Source organism: Leucoraja erinacea, chromosome 36, assembly GCF_028641065.1.
Source record: "Leucoraja erinacea ecotype New England chromosome 36, Leri_hhj_1, whole genome shotgun sequence".
In the NCBI taxonomy this organism is placed as follows: domain Eukaryota; kingdom Metazoa; phylum Chordata; class Chondrichthyes; order Rajiformes; family Rajidae; genus Leucoraja; species Leucoraja erinaceus.
Genome location: NC_073412.1, coordinates 12,139,138 through 12,162,645, shown reverse-complemented (window position 1 = coordinate 12,162,645; position 23,508 = coordinate 12,139,138). Strand labels below are relative to the sequence as shown.

Sequence of the window (23,508 nt, the reverse complement as noted above, 5' to 3'; positions counted from 1 at the left end):
GCCCTGACTGTTTTTATGTGGTTCTCAGGAGAAATTACATTATAACTAATTTTGGCGGCATTATACAAATAATGTTCGCCAATTCATCAATCGCGTGTTCGATTAACGTTACGGAAACACACATTATGGTTCTGCTATGAAATGTGTTTCCATAACCTTAATTAGACACATACGCGATCGATGAATTAGAGAAGATTATTTGTATTTTGCAAGCTAAGTTGGTTATAGCATGATATCGACCAGAGAACCAAGGGAAAGGATGCTATTTATATTTTATGGTCAATATTTAAAAATTCAGGAAACATACTTGTGAGTAAGGTCCATTAATACTGCACCACCTACCAGAGTTTCTTCTTTCTTTCTTAAGGAATTCTTAAGGAATGAACGAGTCAAATGATTGCAAAATGATACAATCCTAAACGTAAGCTGTAAGGAAAGGGGAGATTTATTAGAAACACTTCTGATAGCAACAGCAACTGGCGATGAATGCTCTGGCCGTGGAACGTTACCAACCTTCCACCTCCTTCTGATGTACAACTTCTTCAGGTTCTCCAGATTAACAACAGATTCCCTTCGGACCAGAGCTTGACATTTGTTCATTGGCTGAAAGAAAAAAGAAATCACTTAAAAGCACTGACGGAGCACAACGAAAATCGGGCAGATGCAGAGTGTCTGTTGCCCAGAGTAGGGGAATCGAGGACCAGACAACATAGGTTTAAGGTGAAGGGGAATAGATTTAATAGGAATCTGAAGGCTAACTTTTTCACACAAAGGGTGGTGGGTGTACGGAACAAGCTGCCAGAGGAGGTAGATGAGGCTGGGACTATCCCATCATTTAAGAAACAGTTAGACAGGTACATGGATAGGACAGACTTGGAGAGATATGGGTCAAACACAAGTGGGACTAGTGTAGATGGGACATGTTGACTGGTGTGAGGGCAAGTTGGGCAGAAGGGCCTGTTTCCACACTCTATGACTCTATAACTGTTAACGATATGATCCAGTAACTGCCCGTCCCGCAGTTAGTTCCTAGATTTCACGCTCCTTGCTTTTGATTTATCACAGAGGAAAAGATTGTTACGAGCTGTAAAGTTATCCCTCATGTCCCGACCTTTATTCGAACCTCAATCTAAATTTGGTCAACGTCACTTGAGTTTTTTGGAGAACTCGCTCAGTGCCACGCAGATGTTGTCTTTGCTACTTATTATGTTACACATATAGTTTATTGGCTATAAAGAGGTTTGTCCCAAAGCACAGTGGTTGTGAAATGCATTGTAAAAATGAAAATCTTTTATTATTACTCCGTGTAAAATTTTATCCTGACCACGCACTCTCGAGAGATCGATATCATGTTACTCCGGTAAAAGCACCATAAAATACAACTTCTGCCACTATGAGAAAAATGCCTCACAAATGAAAGAATTCATACAAATAAATAAAAAATAGTTGTGCAAAAATAACTAGAATGCTTGAAGAAAAGCAATTCCCCTGACAGATAAAGCAGACCAATTCTTAACGAGTTGGTCTCCATTTATCGACTTCTTGGAAGCATATGATGCAACAAAATCGTAATGAAACAATTGTTTCAGGACGGGGTGAAGGATGGTGAAGAATATAAATACCTATCTCCTATAATCTCCAACTTTTGACTTTCTCTTTCTCTTTTTTTTCTCACTTTCTCTCTTTCCTCCCTTTTCCTTTTCACACCCCGTACATCACACGCTTTTCTATTTCTTATTATCTATTCTCTCTTTTATTGTTAAAACATTTTTTTTAAATGAAGCTGTACATAAAATGTAACATGCCAATATATATTAGGCAGCTCTGTGCCACATGACTGTGCTTACTTCTAATAAAATAAATCAATAACTAGAATGCAATACAAGATGGAATTTCTGCAGCGTCAAGAAAGGAGAATATTGGTAAAGAGAAATAATAAACAAATATTTAGCGTCCTTTTAGAATAAAAATGACCGGAATGTTGTATTTATGATCTCAGGAAGTCCTTGCATTGCAACCGGTAATAAATATGTAGCAGCAGGCAATTTAGAGGCAGAATGATCCCAGAAGCAAAATAATTCAACTGCTTATCTAATTTGTTTTTTAATAATGTCACCCAAGGGATTTTTCAGGATACAAAGAGTAGCGTCTCCAAGCTGTTGGATGTTGCTGGTTTTCTAGACAAATAACGGAGGTCTGAATGTAGTTAACTCTAGTTACTCCAGCTTTTTGTGTTTACGAGTTGTCCCGCTGAGTTACTCCAGCTTTTTGTGTCAATCTCAATTTACCAGCACTGATTGGTACAGCAATGAGTCAGAGGAAGGAGATTGAGAGCCTCGTGTCCTGGTGTCGAGACAAAACAACCTTTCTCTCAATGTCAGCAAGACAAAGGAGATAGTGATCAACTTCAGGAAGTGAAGTGGTTCTCATACCCCAGTTTGTATTGACGGCACTGAAGTGGAGATGGTTGAAAACTTCAAGTTCATAGGAGTCAATGTAACCAACAATGTCTGGACATCCCATATTGAAGCAACGACTAAGAAAGCACTGTCCCCAACAACCCTCACCAACTTCTACAGATGCGCCGTAGAAAGCATTTTATGATAGACTGGGGATTAGGAAAGTAGGGGACATGTATGAAGTGGGCAAACTGTTATCATTTCAACAATTAAAATTAAAATTTAAATTGAAGGATAATCAATATTTTAAATATATACAGGGATGTGACTTTATGAAGAAATATACACATAGATTTCAAACTATATTTTTAGATCCTTTAGAAGAAGCAATGAATATTAAGGCTGATTCACAAAAATTAATATCATACTTTTATAATAATATATCAAATAGAGAATCACCCTCAACAGAAGCATTAAGGGAAGATTGGGAACAAGAGCTAATGACAAAGATCTCAGTATTTGATGAATACACATAACTGTGCAAGACATAATTTAATTCAATTCAAATTATACATAGACTATATTATTCAAAAACGAGGTTGAATAAATTTTTATCCAAACCTCTGATAAATGTTTGTTTCAAAACGCTAATATAACACACTCATTTGTTGGATGTACAAAGTTGAATGAAATTTTGGAGTGATATATTTGATATATTTACAAAGATTTTCAAGTCAAGAATAGAACCCAAAACGGAATGGATTATATTGACGGCAGATCAAAATGAAGTGGAAAGATACGGTTCCAAAACAACCACACCAAGTTTGATTAGGACGCCTTGAAGAAAAGACTCCGACTAATGTAAATACAATTCTTAAAGAGTGGTCTCCTTTCATCGACTTTTTGGAATCATGTGATGCAGCGGTGCCATGCTGATTTCAGTTCATGATAGAGCTACATCTCCGAATACAGATTTGAAAAATTCTCTTTTAAGGGGCCTTCTCTTCTATTTCTACTTTCCACTTTCTCTCTTCCTTTTTTTATTTTTTATATACACACTTCACGTTTTTCTACTCTCTACCATCTATTTTTCCACTTTTTCCCCTTTCTATTGTTTTCTTTTTCTTGTTCTGCTTACTTCCTTCTTATAACATTAAACTAGAGGTTGTACATAGAATGGATTACGGTATTACATAGTTGGCACCTAAAATTAGGTGCCACTGTACTGTTTTGTGCTGTATTAACTTCTAATAAAATAAACAAAACAAAAAAAAAACAAAAACAAAAAAAAAAAAGAAAGCATTTTATCGGGATGCATCACAGCACGGTTTGGGAACGGCTCCATCCAAGATCGTAGGAAATTGCAGGGAATTGTGGATGCAGCCCAAACCGTCACACAAACCAACCTCCCTCCCATTGACTCCATTCATACCTCCCGCTGCCTCGGCAAGGCCAGCAGCATAATCAAGGACGAGTCAAGCACCCAGGCCACTCCCTCTTCTCCCCTCTCCCATCAGGCAAAAGGTACAGAAGTGTGAAAACGCACACCTCCAGATTCAGGGACAGTTCCTTCCCAGCTGTTATCAGGCAACTGAACCATCCTACCAAAAGGGGCGTCACCGTCCCGGGTGACTGACAGGAGCGGAGGCCAATCTGCCAACGCGCCGTTTTAAAGATGTTTAAACCTCGCTAACTTTTATAATATGCCACCGATCGGAACGGAACTTGTTGCACTCGCAGCACAGGAGAACGGTGAGTGAGTTAGCAAAAAATCGTAGCGCTATCGCGTACCACTTTTGCGCAAATAGTAATACCACGCAAACCGGAAGAGCACAAGATCAGAGTTTTAGTTATGTATAGATAGATAGAAGATAGTTAGAAGATAGATAGCTAGATATTGGGGAGATGTTTGTGCAGCAAAGAGTCTGACAGGGATCTCAGGAAATTAGTAGACTCCCCATTTTACATTCTTGTCAATCCACAGTAACCTTTCACCCCCTTGCTACCAAATATCTCTCCACCTACCTCTGTCTCAAAAATATTTAAAGTCCTGCTTCCAATTTCCTTTCAGGAAGATGGTCCCAAAATCTCATGACTTTTTGGGAGAAGGAGATTCCTCCCGTCCCTGTCTTAATTTTTCTAAACAGTGATCCCCATTCTAGATACTCCTACGTCAAGGGTCTGTCAGGATCTCCTGTGTTTCAATCCAATGGCCCTTTCCTCTTCTGAACACCAGCTCAAACCCTAATCTGTCCCATGATAACCTTTTCCTTCCTAGTATTAGTCTGATTAACCTTCTCCCAACTGTATCCAGTGAATCAACGTCCTTCCTTAAATAAGGAGACCATCACTGAGAATCCAGATGTGGTCCCACCAACAACTATATCACCAACAGCACTCCCCCATATAACTGATACATAACTCCAGATTTCAGTATTTAATTTTCCTTACATTTCTGTTAGACTTCTTAATTACCCACTGCAATTGCTAACGAGCCTTTATTTAATCATGTTCTAAGCACCCAGATCCTCCGCAGCTCATAGCTCTGCAGGTGTTCAAATAACATGCTTCTTTTATTTTCCCCTGACAAAATGGACAATGGGGTGGCACGGTGGCGCAGCGGTAGAGTTGCTGCCTCACAGCGCCAGAGACCCGGGTTCCATCCTGACTACAGGTGCTGTCTGTACGAAGTTTGTACGTTCTCCCCATGACCGCGTGGGTTTTCTCCAAGATCTTTCCCACAGTCCAAAGGCGTACAGGTTTGTAGGTTAATTGGCTGGGTATAAATGTAACTTGTCCCCAGTGTGTGTAGGGTAGTGTTAGTGTGCGGGGATCGCTGGTCGGTGTGGACTCGGGGGGCCGAAGGGCCTATTTCCGTGCTGTATCTCTAAACTAAACCAACTCAATCGCCACTTTTCAGGACCTGAAGTCCATGTGGAGGTACAGCCTACAGCTCAAACTATTTCTCCAGTGACAGGAATTTTCCCGAGTTCCTCCACCCCTTCCAATTCCTGATTTACAGCCATTTTTGCAATGTTATTCATCCCCTCTATCTTGAAAACCCACAAAATATGTGTTAAATCTATCTCCCATTTTATTTTCTATTATTAATTCTTCAGACTCACTTTCCACATTCACTTTGTTAACTCATTTGTTTAATGGTGACTGATGCCCTTTCCACCTGTTGTTACATTTATGAGTAGCTTTGTCTCAGAGTCTAATAATTCCCCCTGATGAAACATCTGATGTTATTTTTATATTCCATCCAATCTTCTTACCTTTTCATGATGTTATATTTATGAAGCTTGAAGAGGTACCTTTAACTTATGTAGTAAAATGCAGATTAGGGATTCTCCCCTTTGAGTTCTTCTTTCTTATTGGAGGGTACCTACTTTGAAAGGTCCCATTAAATCTTGATTGTCAGATCAGAGAACATAGAACAGTACAGCACACGAACAGGCCCTTCGGCCCACAATGTCTGCGCTGAACATAATTCCAAGGATGCATAGAATCCATATTTCTCAATTCCCTGTATATCCATGTCTCTATCCAAAAGCCTCTTAAATTCGTCCTGTGTACCTGCCTCAACCCTGGCAGCTCATCGAGGCTCTCATCACCATCTATGTAAAAAACGTTGCCCCACACATCTCTTTTAAACTTTGCCCCTCTCAGCTTAAAGCTCTGCTCTGTAGTATTTTATTTTGCCATCCTGGGAAAAAGGTTCTGACTGTCTACCCTATCTATGCCTCTAATATATATTTTAACCTAATGATTCTGTTCCCTTTAGCTATCTCTGTATTAACGTCCTCATAAATGGTGTAATCTAAGTTTAAAATACTAATTTTGGACCCATTTTTCTCTCCTTTAAACGGAATGTAAATTGCAACCATACAATAACGGATGCTCTCTGGGGTCTCTCCAACACCCTCTGCACAATATCAGCTGTCCGGCCGGCTCCAGAATATATGTTCTGTCGCGAGAACACTCGATGAGCATCTTACTTTGTTATCCGATTTTTCCAGTCAGTGTTTGGATCAAAATATGCCACGATTACTAATGTATCTTTCTGGAAAGCTGCCGTTCTTTCTGCCTTCATACTTTGTTCTACCACATGGATCCTGTTTGAGGATCTATGCATCAATGACACAAGTGACGTCTTGCCATTATTATTTATCTTCACACAAACTGTGTTTATATCATTGATAATTGAGCTGAGGCCCAACAGTGGCACAGCCAGTAGAGTTGCTGCCTTACAGAGCCAGAGACCCGGGTTCAACTCTGACCTTGGCTGCTGTCTGTGTGGAGTTTGCATGCTCTCTATGTGCCGCGTGGTTTACCGCGTGGGTTTCCTCCCACACCCCAAAGAAGTGCGGGTTTGTAAGTTAATTAGTCTCCGCACATTGCCTCCAATGTGGATGAGAAAGTGGGATGAAGATAGAACCAGTGTGAACGGGTGATCAATGGTCAGGCCATTTGGACAGGTACATGGATAGGACAGGCTTAGAGGGATATGGGCCAAATGCAGGCAGGTGCGACTAGTGTAGATGGGACATGTTGGTTGGTGTGGGCTGAAGGGCCTGTTTCCATGCAGTATCACTAACACTAAATTCTCTGCTGTGCTAAGACCTAGTACTTCCTCCAGTTTCCCATCCTCCTTAATGTCAGGACATCTTCAGTACTCAGGCCTGCCTCTACACTGCCACTACAGAACACTAGTCCACTAGTCCACTGCCTCTTCACTGGCTCTCTGCTCATCATCATTTACGTTGATCTGCACTCTCAGCAACATCTGTTTTGTATCGTGTAATGCGTATTTATTCCAATATGGGGCCTTTAGTTTTGTTTCATTATAATTTCATACAGTTCTACAGACCTTTTTCACCCAGAGAGTTGTAAATCTGTGGAATTCTCTGCCACAGAAGGCAGAGGAGGCCAATTCACTGAATGTATTCAAGGGAGAGTTAGATTTAGCCCATCAAGGGATATGGGGATAAAGCAGGAACGGGGTACTGGTGTTGGATGATCAGCCATGATCATATTAAATGGCGGTGCTGGCTCGAAGGGCCGAATGGCCTACTCCAGCACCTGTTTTCTACCTTTCTATGTTTACAGAGTGGAAACAGGCCCTTTGGCCCAACTTGCCAACACCGGCCAACATGTCCCGCCTAAACTAATCCTACCTGCCTGCGTTTGGCCCATATCCCTCTAAACCTGCCCTGTCCATGGTGCTGTCTAAATGTTTCTTAAACGTTCCAATAAAACTTGCCTCAAATTATATTCACAGCTTCTAGCTTTATCTGAGACCTGTATGTTCGATGTCTGTTTATCATATTTACACCATTCTCTCTACGGCAGTGGCTCAGGGAGAGTTGCCCAACATCAGTGACAGGGCAGGACACCCGACAATATACAATAGGTGCAGGAGTAGGCCATTCGGCCCTTCGAGCCATTCAATGTGATCATGGCTGACCAGGACAAGTGGGAAGAAAGGTGTAATACAAATGGAAAACGTTCCCACAGTACGGCACGGTGGCGCAGAGCTACAGCACCAGAGGCCCGGTTTCAATCTTGACTACGGGTGCTGTCTGTATGGAGTTTGTACGTTCTCCCCGTGACCTGCGTGGGTTTTCTCCGAGATCTTTGGTTTTCTCCCACACGTCAAAAGACGTACAGGTTTGCGGGTGAATCGCCTTGGTATAAATGTCAATTGTCCCTAGTGTGTGTAGGATAGTGTTAATGTGCGGGGATCGCTGGTTGGTGCGGACTCAGTGGGCCGAAGGGCCTGTTTCCGCGCTGTATCTCTAAACTAAAAAAATTGGCTGCAGGATCATTTGAACTGAAGCATATTCTTCAGACTGGTCTGTGGCCTTTAGTTTGGACTGCGTGATGCACCATCTGGAAACACAAGACTTCTTCAGTCTCCCTCACCTCTGAAGCTTGGGAGGTCTCTGAATCTCTGGGTGGTCAGTAAAACCTCTGACCTCCACCACTACAAACACAAGAGCAGCTGGTACAAGGGAATCTACACATTTCCCTTCTATCTAACACAACTTCATGCAGGAATTTCTTATTGTTGGTGTACGTAAATCCGAGAATTCCCACTCTAACTGTGTGTTGCCTGAGACCATTAACCTGTGATGTTGCTGCAAATATTGTACCTGCAACCTCACTGTCCTTCAGTATGTGACAATAAACTGAATTTGACTTGGAACTGCACCGTGGAGGCCACTTCCTTCTAAAGACTGCAGCAGTGTTAATAAGCCACTAGCTTCTGTGCTAAAATGGGATGCTTGTAACTTTGTCGTTGCCCTTTAGTTGGTGACTCTTTGCATACCCTGGGTGTGCAGGGCAAAGGATATCACTGTGACTTGATACATGTGACTATAAAGTGTCATTAATTCATTCTGGAAAAACAAAGAGGTTGATACTGTGTGTGCCCACTGGTACATAAATCACTCAATATATCGGCCCCAGGATTTTGTGGCAGGTTTAACTCACAAGTACGCAATAGACCCTGGAAGCCCAGGTGATGGCCAGTCTCTATGTTTGTGAGGCTTACAGCAATGCTGATACAAAGAGGGCTTTGCCCGAGCCGGCTGCCTGCCCCTTGCCCGGGGTTACGTCCGCGCGGGGTGGTGTTATACAGGGACAATGCGTGTTCACGGGCACCCTGGGGGGTTTCCGGGACCGCTGGGCACCACAGGGGGTGGAATGTACCCTTGACGAGGATCGCAGCATAGTTGTTTGATACTCAGTATATTTGATATTTAAGAGTTTTTGTTTTACTTTGTACTATGGTGGTGGGTTTGTTTGGATTGTTTTGTATTGCACATATTATCCTGCATTTATTGATTAAATCTATTTTTGGTTAAAAAAAAAGAGCTGATACAAATCACCCAGCGATGTGTGACAATTTGCCATTCAGTGGATGTCGTGTACACACCACACTGCTGCTGCTTCTTAAAGAAAACATTCTCCTGCTGGCACTTTTCTAGTTAAATTCTTGGGTAGATGGCATAGAAATACTCAGAGGAAGCTGACGGACTCTGGGATTCAGCAGGAGAGGGTGGATTTCTCTGACTGTTACTCTGAGGCACAGTGCATGTTGTAGGCTGAAGATAGACACAAAGTGCTGGAGTAACTCAGCAGGTCAGGCAGCATCTCTGGAGATAAGGAATAGGTGACGTTTTGGGTTGCGATCCTTCTTCAGACTTCACTCTTCATGTTGTAACCTAATGGCATCCAATATGAGTTTTCCCAAATCCATGACAATATTGTCAATAGGCACAATGATACACAAAAAAGTAAATACATTGCAAATGACACCAGCTTTCCAAATAATTTTAAACCTGCATTGGTTTGGACAAAACATGCAAATGGTAAAACAATGGTCAATGCTGGCTTTGTCAATGAAAGTCGCATCTCAAAATATCTTAATTTACTGACAAATTACTACATTACTTCCACATAGAAACCTTCACTTGATCTCCCTGGAAGTTATTTCCGATGAGTACAAGTTTCCATTTGAACAGTTTCATGAAACGAGACTAATATTTTTTGAACCAAAGTTAGACACAACATGCTGGAGTAACTCAGCGAATCAGGCATCATCTCTGGAGGAATGGAAGAGCTGACCTTTCACCTACCAGCTAACAATGATATATTTTCCTTGATCCACATCTCCTTTGATATCTCATTTTCACACCTTACACTTCCTTATCGCTGTGTCACCCTCACCCCCGACTCTCAGTCTGAAGAAGGGTCTCGACCCTAAACGTCACCCATTCCTTTTATCCAGGGATGCTGCTTGACCTGCTGAGTTACTCCAGCGTTTTGTGTCTATCTTCAGTTTCTTCCTACACAGGTGATGTTTTGGGTCGAGACCCTTCTTCAGATTGCCTCCTCTCCAGAGATGCTGCCTGACCCTCTGACTTACTCCAGGATTTTAGTGTCTATCTTCTGTGTAAACCAGCATCTGCAGTTCCTTCCTGACAGTTTGTAGTCAGTGGGGCTAAGTACGTGCACTGGGCTGAATAAACTGTAAATGCAATAAGACTCCAATACCATGGCACCCTGCGGATATTAGTGGTGCTGCTGATTTAATGGATGTTCCCCTATTAATACCTGGTCATATATTTAATTCACTTTTGATTTTAGATGTGAAATAGTTGTAAAATAAATCTTCCAGTGTGCTGGTCAGTTTGAAGGGGTTTATGGAATCAAAGTCAAATACATACATACAGTACAGAAACAGGCCAATCAAGGTGCCCTATCTAAGAGTCCCATTTACCTATATTTCATCCATATCCCTCAAAGCCTTTCCTATCCATGTCTCTGTCCAAGTGTCTTATAATTGTTGTTATTGTACCTGCCTCAACTCCCTCCTCTGGCAGCTCGTTCCATACACTCACCTACACTGTGTGGAAAAAGTTGCCCCTCTGGTTCTTTTTAATTCTTCCCCTCTCACCTTAAACCTCGGTCCCTTGGTTCTTGATTTCCCCAATCCTGGGAAAAACCTTCTGTGCACACACCCTATCTATTGCTGTGTTTTTGTACACATGCGTAAGATCACCCCTCAGCAACCTGTACTCCAGGGATTGAAGTCCTAGCTACCACAACCTCTCCCTGTACCCAAGACCCTTGAGTCTTAGCAATAACCTTGTAAATTTAATGAACTCTTGAGATTTCTGGGTATTGTGGAGCAGATTACTGGAGTTTTATGAGACGTCACGATGGGATTTTTAGACCTTAGGGTTGAGTGAACAAATAATATTTTCTATCCTTTGACAACATAAGGCAATCCAAGAGTCTGAATTACTCTTTGACCACTTGCGCGCGTGGTGATGCCTCCGTTAGTGGCAGGAAGGAATGCTTGTCCTGTGGAACCCAAATCTGAAGAAGGGTCTCGACTCGAAACATCACCTATTTCTTTTCTCCAGAGAGGCTGCCTGACCTGCTGAGTGACTCCAGCTTTTTGTGTCTATCCTCAGTTTAAACCAGCATCTGCAGTTCCTCCCTCATAGGTTAATTGGCCTCTGTAATTTGTCCCTAGTGTGTAGGGAGTGGACAAGAAAGTGGGATGAACTAGTGCAAGCAGGTCGGTATGGACTCAGTGGGCAAAAAGGCCCGTTTCCATGATGTATGATTCAATTTTTTTAAATCATGATTCAATACACAGTGAGGCCTTTGGCAAAAATATTTGTATAAACCTGGTGATATTTGTGTGCAGGCAATATAGCTTTCATGCTAGGCCAAAGGATTAATTCTAGAAAGCAGGCTAAGCTGAAAGCTTTGAGGAAAACCTTGCATATTCAAAAGTCAAAGGTTTGGGGATTTGTACAGTAAATTAATGTGATGAAGTTAGGAGGCATTTGTTGTGCTTGGGCAAGACTGTTTCCTGGGGAGAATTGTCAAAGATGCAAACAATGAGTATTTACTCAGGCCTGTTCATATTTATGCTGACACTTTATGAAGCCTGCCAGAGATTAAAGCCATTCTGATGTCTGATTGGCATTGTTGAAACCAACTAGTAGATTCATTGATAATGTTTAGAGCAGACTAACAAATCTACAAGTTTAATAAAGAGACTATTACAAAACTGAACAGGTTGGGACACTTTATTGGAAAATGACTAGGCTGATAAATGATCGGATTATGAGGGAGTTGATAGGATTTTTTCATCTTGGAGCCAAAATATAATTGGAAGATATAAATATTACTTCTATGAGCGTATTTTATAAGTATTACATGGGAAAGTTATTTTAATGGGAGGGTATAATAGACCCATAGAGCATAGAAAGAGACCCTTCCGCCCAACTCATCCATGCTGACCTGGATGCCCTGTCCAAACTAGTCCCATTTGCTTGCATTTGGCCCATGTCCCTTTAACCATTTCCTATCCATGTACCTGTCTTTCAGATGCTGTTGTGTAAGAAAGAACTTCAGGTGCTGGTTTAAATCGAAGGTAGACACAAAATGCTGGAGTAACTCAGCGGGACAGGCAGCATCTCAGCAGGACAGGCACAAGGAATGAGTGACGTTTATGGTCGAGACCCTTCTTCAGTTGTACTAGTACCGGCCACAAATGCCACCTCTGGCAGCTGGTTACATGAATCCATCTGGTGAGAATATGATACTCGTCAGAGTCGTCACCATCTTCAGGAGGAGAAACCGCACTGAGTTAATGGCACGTGGTTAAAAAGAGGAAGCATTAAGAGAATGCTTCTTCTTCCCGCCCACCTCAGTCTGAAGAAGGGTCTCGACCTGAAACGTCACCTATTCCTTCGCTCCATAGATGCTGCCTCGCCCGCTGAGTTTCTCCAGCATTTTTGTCTACCTTCGATTTTTCCAGCATCTGCAGTTCCTTCTTAAACAAGCAGGAAGAGAAGATAACGGGGAGGTAGGTAACTGGTTTGTTTGTCACAAAGTAATATTATTGCTTTTATTAATATTGCATAGGGTGGATGTGGTTTTAGATTAATAAATGATTTAAATGTTTTCCAATTCTGAGGCGTGAATTGGGTTGAAAGGATGCTAGAGGCTATAAGAAAAAGTTCAATAAATTAAGTGGTAGAGTTGCTGGGTTCGATCCTGACTACGGGTGCTGTCTGTACAGAATTTGTACGTTCTCTCCATGACCTGCGTGGGTTTTCTCCAGGTGCTCCAGTTTCCACCCACACTCCAAAGACGTACAGATTTGTAGGTTAATTGACGTGGTATAATTGTAAATTATCCCCAGTGTGTGTAGGGTAGTGTTCGTGTGCGAGGAACATTGGTCGGAGCGGACACGTTGGGACGAAGGGCTAGTTTCCGTGCTGTTTCTCTAAAAAAACTAAAAAGCCCTGTATCTCCAAACCAAGCTAAAACTTGTACTTCACCGATTCAATATCTTTCACTATTATTAATTTAATTTGAGGTACTATGTCATGCTAAAAAGAAGTATCTGCCATGTGTGTTTTAGCATTTACACTGCAGCACAGTCCATGGCAACTTACAGACGCTGTCCCCAGTCTGTGACACAAATGCAATGATAAGAACTAGATGGTTCCGTTATCATTTCAATCTGTTAACATCAGCTGCCTGTTGAACTGGCCAAAGCTTTTTTCTGGTTCCAGAAATGGAGCGATTGATTTATTTGGAAGTCATCTTGACCTCGAATATAATTTCCCCCAGTGTTTACAATGATTCATTTTGAAAAGTGTTAAATTATATGTCCACTGCATATGATAAATGATCATTTTTAAGCGTGAATTTCATTCAGTCGATTTTACCTGGCTGGTCATGTTCATCGTTTTCAAGAGAGAGTTAGATTTAGCTGTTAGGGCCAACAGAATCAAGGTATATGGGAAGAAGTCAGGAACAGGGTACTGATTCTGGATGATCAGCCATGATCATATTGGATGGCGGTGCTGGCTCAAAGGGCCGAATGGCCTACCCCTGCAACCATTTTCTATGCTTCTATGCTGCCTCCTGTCCCTGACTACTAAAGAGCCAAACTCATTAAGATGTCAGGGTCTCAACCCGAAACATCACCCATTCCTCCTAGTCAGAGATGCTGCCTGACCCGCTGAGTTACTCCAGCATTTTGTGTCTATCTTCAGTGTAAACCAGCATCTGCAGTTTCTTCCTTCGCAAGTTGCTAATCTAATCAAGTTAACACACTCAGGACAGTGTTGCAGTTAATCAAGCTGCTGTCTCATAGCTTCACACACTCGGGATCAATCCCGGCCTCTGGTGCTCTCTGTGTGGAGTTTGCACGTTCTCCCTCCTACTGTGGGGATCTCCCAGTAGCTCTGGTTTCCTCATCCGAAAGACATGTGGGTTGGTGGGTTAATGGGCTTCAATTACCTAGTGTGTAGGTGAGTGGTAGAATTCAGGGGGAAGCTGATGGGAAAATGAATGGGACTCGGTGCCTAGATCTTCTTCCCATTGATGGCCAATTACAAGGTGTTTGCTGAAAGTTATGATTCTGTGTGGATGACACGGCCAGCCTACTGTTTGACATTCACACTCGTGACGAGGATCTTGCACAGTCACCCCCTTTATCTTTATTTTACCTTCAGCGCAAACTCAATGCCAAGTGATCCATCCAGTTTTACATGTTTTCTTTTTATCCCCATGGATGAGAGGGTTTTATTCAACATAGATGTATACATACATGGATAGAAGATAGACACAAAATGCTGGAGTAACTCAGCGGGACAGGCAGCATCTCTGGGGAGAAGGAATGGGTGACGTTTCGGTTCGAGACCCTTCTTCGGACTGAAGAAGTCTCCTTCAGCATCTCTGTCTCCTCCTGAGGAGGGTCTGAAGAAGGGTCCCGAACCGAAACGTCACCTATTTCCTTTCTCCAGAGATGCGGCCTTTTCCGCTGAGTTACTCCAGCTTTTTGTGTCTATCTTCGCTTTAAACCAACATCTGCAGTTCCTTCCTACACATACATGGATAGGGCAGTGTTTGAGGGATATGGGCCAAATGCAGGCGTGGGACTAGTGTAGATGGGACATGTTGGTTGGCAGGGGGCGGAAATCCCGGGTTGGGGGGGCCACGTCCCCCTGTTTTGAGAGGTGGGGGACGATCCCCCCCATTTTTTGCAATCCGGATTTTAAAACCCGGTGAAATCTCCGCTTTCCGCGAGACAGTGGGGGGTGGGACTGCTGATCGAGGGAGCCGATTGGACGATAGAGACATCGGTCAGCAGGCAATGGGGGCGGGACATGATGATTCAGGGCGGTAATTGGAGGAGGGAGACGTGCCAAAACATTCTTGGCACAGACCTGCACCTCATCCGCAGCCAGGATCGATCCCGGCTCTCCGGCGCTGTCCCATCCCCACTCGAGTGCTCCCCCCCCCCCCCCCCCCCACGGGTGGCCAGAGACGTCGGGAGTCACATGGGAGCTGTGCCCCCAGGCCCACAGCCAGCGCAGAGAAGCAGCGCTAAACCCAGCTCAACTGTGCCTGTCCCGCCAGGTTAGCCTACAGCCCTGCCTGGACTTGCGGGAAATATGGCCCAGGTTTACAGCCAGCGCGGAGAAGCAGCTCTGGTGGCCCGTTAGCCCAGGCAGGGCTGTAGGTTAACCTGGCGAGACAGGCAGAGTTGAGCTGCATTTAGCGCTGGATTGAGCCTCCGAAGCCCCGCGTGTGCGTGTGAGTGTGCGCGTGCGTGTGAGTGTGCGCATACGCGCGCGGCCGCCAAGAAATTGTGTCCCCTCTGTCCCCCGGTCCCCTCCATATTTTGATAGCGATTTCCATGCCTGTTGGTCGGTGTGGACTAGCTGGGCTGAAGGGCCTGTTCCCACATTGCATCACTCTATGACTGTATTCAATATCACAAATCATCCACGACCAGCCACACAGAGACCAATCTCGTTACTGAATGGATACACATTTTAGCATCACATAACTTGGATCTAAATCCTTCATTTAACAGTGCAAATACAGTTGGATATATAAAGTTACCAGGTCACATTAAGGTTTGCACACTTTTTTAATTATCTGGAAAATGCAACTTTCTAAATGGGGAGCCACATTTGAAGGGTGGATACTCAGAGTAACTGCTGTATCAGAGTAACACTGATTCTCCATCTCATCGTCCCTCTCAGGCCACTCTCTCAGAGACTTACCCACATATCACTGCTGTTAACGGTGGGCGGCGGGACCAACGTTGCAACGGCCTCTGCAGTCCGTCTGCCTGTTTAAAATGTTTATTTGTGCCCCGTTGAATGTATAGTTTGTTGTGGTTTTTATATTGTTTTTAGCTGTGTATATGTGGGGGGGAAACTTTTAATCTCTTCCCTGTACAGGAGACCCGACCTTTTCCCTGTCGGGTCTCCGTTGTCGTTGGGGCCTAGCACCGTGGAGCGGCCTCCAACCGGAACGAGCTAGGGCTCCAGTCGCGGAGCCTGCGGACTTCCCATCGTGGAGCTGGCCGGCCTCGGAGTGTGGGGAGCTGTGGTGGCGCGCGGCTGCGACCCGACCTTGGAGCTTCGGAGGCTCCAGCCGCAGGCCCGGTGGACGGTGACATCGGGAGCTCGCGGGTCCCTGGTGGGAGACCGCTTTTCGGAGCTCCCGCGACGGCAAATTCTCCCGCCCGAGTTGCGGGGTTGAAAATGACCCGGAGCGGGGCCTTACATCGCCCGGCGCGGCTTTAAAAGCTGCTGGACTTGCAATCGCCCGCCGGGGGCTTTAACATCGGGAGAAGAATGGAAGACGGGGAGAGACAAGACTTTGCCTTCCATCACAGTGAAGAGGAGATTCACTGTGATGGATGTTTGTGTAAATTGTGTTAATTGTGTGTCTTGGTTCTTTTCTTGTTGTATGACTGCAGAAACCAAATTCCGTTTGAACTTCATTTGAGGTTCAAATGACAATAAATAATTGTATAATATATAATAATACTTTTGCTACATTCAACTTAATAAATACAAGTGCAGGGAAGTGTCACAAAAGTTGAATCAGTTTTCATTATCCCATCCCAGGGGTGTCAGAGGTTATGGGGAGAAGGCAGGAGAATGTAGTCTTGATGGGCTGAGTGGCCCAATCCCTCAATTCTTGCTATTGAGGGAGTGCAGCGCAGTGTACTGTGAGAATGGAGCAGCTGGGCTTGTATACTTTGGAGTTTAGAAGGATGAGAGGGAATCTTATTGAAACATATAAGATTATTAAGGGTTTGGACAAGCTAGAGGCAGGAAACATGTTCCTGATGTTGGGTGAGTCCAGAACCAGGGGCCACAGTTTCAGAATAAGGGGTAAGCCATTTAGAGCGGAGATGAGGAAACTTCTTCACCCAGAGAGTGGTGAGTCTGTGGAATTCTCTGCCTCAGAGGGCAATGGTTCTCTGGGGAATATGGGGAGAAGGCAGGAACGGGGCACTGATTGGGGATGATCAGCCGTGATCACATTGAATGACGGTGCTGGCAGGAAGGGCCGAATGGCCTACTCCTGCACCTATTGCCTATTGTCTATAATCTGGCTCCTATCACTTATGAAGCCAGGTAAATACTTAAAAATTAAACCTTTGGTCATTAAGTATCAGCTTTTCACCCGGTAAATAAAATACACATTGTATGGTCATAAGGTCATAAAGAATAGGAGTAGAATTAGGCCATTCGGCCCATCAAGTCTACTCCACCATTCAATCATGGCTGATCTACCTCTCCCTCCTAACCCCATTCTCCTGCCTTCTCCACATAACCCCCGACACCCATACTAATCAAAGTCATAAGGACTAGGAGTAGAATTAGGCCATTCGGCCCATCAAGTCAACTCCTTGATTAAATCATGGCTGATCCGTCTCCCGCTCCTCCCCGCATTCTCCTGCCTTCTCCCACATCTGCTCACACACGTGTACGTACTGATCAACACTTTGTTCTGAAGTTACTGTCTATGTGGAGTTGGACCAAGCAGCCGAGGGAGGGGGGGGGGGTGTTCAGCACCACATGAGGCGATGGCATTGTCAGGTGCCCCAGACTAGCGGCTGAGTTGCATCGCACTCGGGCTAGTGATCAGCTCGCCACCGCACGGGCCAGTCAGCAGCTCCTTCAACGTTTCATTCAGGTCCTTGCTGAAGACGGACGCAAAGTCTGCGCTCATGTAGCCGTGGCTGGTCGGCTCCGCCTGGAAGGAGCTGATTACTTCCTGCACCCACTTCAGTTCCGCCGAGATCTCCTGCTGGAGAGACTCAAAGTGACCCTTCAGTTCAGCATACTTCCCGTCCACTGCGTTGAGCGTGCTGTTCATGCCTTTGATCTCGTTTTGGAGCTGCTTCTTCCTGGACTCAGCTTTGCGATATTCATACCTTATCTGGGATAGATCATGCCGGACACTTTCGTTCTCCTCCTTGTACCAGCATTCCTTTTCATTGTAAATTGAGATGAGGGCATCAATGTCTTCCTGGAGGGAGTCATTTACTGATGTGAGATTGCTGAATGAAGTCTCCATCACACACAGGTCCTCCACCACTCTGGCGAACCTCTCAAAGTTGACGTAGGTGTTATTCGGCGGCATGCTGGAGTGTGACTTAATGGTGTATTCCTTCAAGCGCTTGGTCTTTAACTGCCTGCGCACCTGCTTCTTGCTCTCCCTGCTCTTCTGTCTCTCTGTCTGGTGAGTCTTCGATGGGGCAGATGGAAGAGTTCAAGATTATTGTGAAGCAAGGTGAGGCCGGGGTCACAGCGGGAACAATCTGGATGCAGGGATGCGAGCAACTCCAGCATTGTGCAGCCACTGGGGTTAACGCCACTCCACACGGCCTTGCACTGTCAACGGTTGTGCAAGAGACACACTTCAAACCACACTTACTACTCACTGTGCATGCACACCTGTGGTATTAGTTTGCTGTGCCGTGTGTGATATGAATTAGAATTTCAGTCATTTTCCTTGTTACAGTTTGCAATAACAGCCGCATGTAATGCAGTGCTTCACTTGATTAGGCAGCACTGTGGTGCAGCGGTAGAGTTGCTGTCTTGCCTGAGACAATCAGCTGCCGGCATTTGTCCCACTTCCAGTTATTTCTCCCCACTCTCCATACTACAGTCAGCCTGAAGAAAGGTCCCGACCTGAAACATCACCTATCCATGTCCTCCACAGATGCTGCCTGACTTGCTGAGTTCCTCCAGCACTTTGTGTATTTTTCTCAAGATTCCAGCATCTGCAGTTCCTCGTGTCTACGTTCTGCAGAGCATATTGGCAACTGCTGCTCACCAATCTCACACTCACGCAACTTCAGGCAGTTGTGGAAAAGTGCAAGTACTCACAATCTCTTACCAACTGCTGGACGAAAGCAACCAGAAGTTGGTACCCTTATGCCCCTGTCCCACTTAGGAAACTTGAACGGAAACCTCTGGAGACTTTGCACCCCACCCAAGGTTTCCGAGTGGTTCCCGGAGGTTGCAGGTGGTTGCCGGAGGTTGCAGGTAGTGGAAGCAGGTAGGGAGACTGACAAAAACCTCCGGGAACCGCACGGAAACCTTGGGTAGGGCGCAAAGTCTCCAGAGGTTTCCGTTCAGGTTTCCTAAGTGGGACAGGGGCATTAGACAGCACTGAGTATAGAAGTTGGGAGGTCATGTTGCAGTTGTATAAGACGTTGGTGAGCATATTTAGAGTAGTGTGTTCAGTTCAGGGCACCATGTTATAAGGAAAGATATTGTCAAGCTTGAAAGGGTTCAGAAAATATTTATGAGGATGTTGCCAGGACTCAACGGTGTGAGCTATAGGGAGAGGTTGAGTAGGCTGGGTCTCTATTCCATGGAGCGTAGGAGGATGAGGGTTGATCTTATAGAAGTGTATAAAATCATGAGAGGAATAGATCGGGTAGATGCACAGAGTTTCTTGCCCAGAGTAGAATCGAGGACCAGAGGACAAAGGTTCAAGGTGAAGGGGAAAAGATTCACTAGGAATCTGAGGGGTAACATTTCCACACAAAGGGTGGTGGGTGTATGGAATGAGCTGCCAGAGGTGGTAGTTGAGACTGGGACTATCCCAACGTTTAAGAAACAGTTAGACAGGTACATGAATAGGACAAGTTTGGAGGGATATGAACCAAATGCAGGCAGGTGGGGCTAGTGTAGATGGGACATGTTGGCCGGTGTGGGCAAGTTGAGCTGAGGGGCCTGTTTCCACACTGTATCACTCTATGACTAGTGTAGATGGAACATGTTGGCCTGTGTGGGCAAGTTGAGCTGAGGGGCCTGTTTCCACACTGTATCACTCTATGACTAGTGTAGATGGAACATGTTGGCCGGTGTGGGCAAGTTGAGCTGAGGGGCCTGTTTCCACACTGTATCACTCTATGATTCTAATAGATGGTCCACTTAGATAGCACTGGTGGGGTTCATTCACAAGGTGCTGCAAGGCACAGCAGGAGAATGGTGCCTCTGAACAACACCACAGCTACATGGGTTGATGCCACCACTGAACTGCTCCATGTCCTTGTCGCAAATGCCAATGTTGCTACTGTGCTGCCTCCTTCCCCAATCCTCTGAATGCCAGGAGCATTCAACATGAATGAATCCTGTCTCCAGGAAGGGTCTGCTGAACTTTGTTGCAGAATCAGCCATGCATTTCAGCTGATACGCTGCTCTCCTCGTGTATGGCAACTTGCCCAATGTTGTGTTACAGTGCAATAAATTGTTGTGAATATCAACTTGAATTCTATCACTGAAACTTCTATATGGTTTGGAAAACCTTTGGAATACCTTGGAAAACTGGAATACGGGTTAGAACAGGACAATACATGAAATACAAAAATCACCTTCAATTTTAAGAACAATTCAGTGAGTAAAGTTTCTAATAGTTCATGCAGAATTACAACATTAAAATCACTGCACTTTTTTCAACACATGCATGTTAATACATAGTCAGTCAGATAACAATGACACACACATCATAAGAAATTGTGTTAGTGTTAAGACTTACCATTATCCACGGGTGTGAAAGAGCAGCTTTTATGTTGAGCCTTTTCCTGCATAAAACAAAATAGTTTTCAGAATTGGGTCAAAAAATTTACTTGCTAATTAAATCAGGTTTCAAATGAAATAAGACTTATTTCCAAATGAAATGACATGACATAATAAAAACATTGTTAGACTAAGACGTAGTCTTTCCATGAAAAGGAAGTTTGGGATTTGCGCACAAATGGGTCCATGTCACAGGAGCAGTCTGAAGAAGGGTTTCGGCCCGAAACGTTGCCTATTTCCTTCGCTCCATAGATGCTGCTGCACCCGCTGAGTTTCTCCAGCTTTTTTGTGTAACCGCAGAATTAGACTATTCAGCCCGTCGAGTCTACTCAATGGCTTTGATGATCAATAGACAATTTGTGGCTGATAGATCTTTCCCTCTCAACACCATTCTCCCGCCTTACCTGTCCTGCCTTATCTATCCTGTTATTTACTTCCTCAAAGAATTCCAACAGATTTGTCAGGCAAGATATTCCCTTCACAAAACCATGCTGACTTTGGCCTATCTGATCATGTGCTTCGAAGTGCTTGGAAACCTCATCCTTAATAATGGACTCTACAATCTTACCAACCACTGAAGTCAGGCAAACCGGCCTATAGTTCCCCCTCTTTCGCTTTGCTCTCTGCCTGAACAAGGGAGTAACATGTGTAATTTTCCAGTCCTCTTGAAAGATCACCACTAATGCCGACAATTGTGAAAGCTGCCTCTGTCTTTGCAGCAGGGAGCTGGATTTTGGTGGGACAAGAAATTATCTCGACCCAAAAACATCACCTATTCCTTCTCTCCAGAGATACTGCCTGCCCCGCTGAGTTACTCCATCATTTTGTGTCTATCTCCGATTGAAACCAGCATCTGCAGTTCTTTCCTACAGATATTATATGTTTGTTTTCTTCATTTATGGGATGCGCACATCTTCTAGAAACAAATATTGATTGCCCGTTGTTAATTGATCTTGAGAAAGTAACAATGAGCGAGATACTTGAGAAACTGCAGTTGTTCTGGTAAATATGCTCCCATAATGTTGTTGAGTAAGGGGTTAGAACACAGTGATGGGGAAGGGCTAGAGTTGCAATAGACAATAGGTGCAGGAGTAGGCCGTTCGGCCCTTCGAGCCAGCATCGCCATTCAATGTGATCACGGCTGATCATCCCCAATCGGTATTCAAGAAGGAACTGCAGATGCTGGAAAATCGAAGTTACACAAAAAAGCTGGAGAAATTCAGCGGGTGCAGCAGCACCTATGGAGCGAAGGAAATAGGCAACTTTTCGGGCCGAAACCAGAATTTACAGAAGGGTTTCGGCCCGAAACGTTGCCTATTTCCTTCGCTCCATAGGTGCTGCTGCACCCGCTGAGTTTCTCCAGCTTTTTTGTGTATCCCCAATCAGTACCCCGTTCCTGCCTTCTCCCCATATCCCCTGACTCCGCTATCTTTAAGAGCCCTATCTAGCTCTCTTTTGAAAGTATCCAGAGAACCGGCCTCCACCGCTCTCTGAGGCAGAGAATTCCACAGTGTGAAAAAGTGTTTCCTCGTCTCCGTTCTAAATGGCTTACTCCTTATTCTGAAACTGTGGCCCCTGGTTCTGGACTTCCCCAACATCGGGAACATGTTTCCTGCCTCTAGCGTGTCCAAACCCTTAATAATATTTTTTGTTTCAATAAGAATCCCTCTCATCCTTCTAAACTCAAGAGTATACAAGTCGAGCCGCTCCATTCTCTCAGTATATGACAGTCCCGCCATCCCGGGAACTAACCTTGTAAACCTACGCTGCACTCCCTCAATAGCAAGGTCCTATGCAACTGCAGAAGGACCTCTTTGCTCCTATACTTAACTCCTCTTGTTATTTAGGCCAACATGCCATTAGCATCCTTCACTGCCTGCTGTACCTGCATGCTTACTTTCATTGACTGATGAACAAGGACCCCCAGATCCCACAGATACAACAGCACTAACCTACACATGAGGGACAATTTATAATTTACTGAAGCCAATTAATCTACAAACCTACACGTGTTTGGAATGTGGGAGGAAACTGGAGAAACCCCACGCGATCACAGGGAGAACGTACAAATTCCGTGCAGGCAGCACCCGTGGTCAGGTTTGGACTAGAGTCTCTGCTGCTGTAAGGCAGCAACTCTACTGCTGCACCACCGTGCCGCACTCAACCCTACAGATCAAGTAGATCTGTAAACTTCTTCATTCTGCTAGCCTCCATTTGTCTAATTCAGTGACATATAAGAGGGGATCTTATAGAAACATATAAAATTATTAATGGATAGGACAGGCTAGATGCAGGAAAAATGTTCCTGATGTTGGGGGAGTCCAGAACCAGGGGTCACAGTTTACGAAAAAGGGGTAGGCCATGTTGGCGCAGCGGTAGAGTCTCTGCCTCACAGCGCTTGCAGCGCCGGGGACCCGGGTTCGATCCCGACTACGGGTGCTGTCTGTACGTAGTTTGTACGTTCTCCCCGTGACAGCGTGGGTTTTCTCCGAGATCTTCAGTTTCCTCCCACACTCCAAAGACGTACAGGATTGTAGGTTAATTGGCTTGATGTATGTGTAAAAAATTGTCACTGGTGTGTGTGGGATTGTGTTAATGCGCGGGGATTGCTGGTCGGCGATGTATCTCTAAAATAAAACTTAGGACTGAGATGA

At 44.5% G+C, this 23,508-nt stretch overlaps 1 protein-coding gene across 3 annotated transcripts in view; it reads right to left on the bottom strand.

The window, feature by feature from the left end:
• LOC129713570 (death-associated protein kinase 2-like) overlaps window positions 1–23,508 on the bottom strand; it is a 129,261-nt gene that overhangs the window by 5,878 nt on the left and 99,875 nt on the right. For 2 of the 3 annotated variants that reach the window (XM_055662720.1, XM_055662719.1), the window contains exons 9-10: window positions 20,814–20,859; window positions 15,287–18,509 (exon numbers count right to left, since the gene is read on the bottom strand). In XM_055662720.1, coding sequence (XP_055518695.1) covers window positions 17,868–18,509; window positions 20,814–20,859 — 688 coding nt within the window. In that variant the 3' untranslated portion in view covers window positions 15,287–17,867. Of the gene's footprint in view, window positions 1–342; window positions 427–513; window positions 604–15,286; window positions 18,510–20,813; window positions 20,860–23,508 lie in introns of those variants that run through there. The other variant, XM_055662722.1, reaches the window with a different exon arrangement.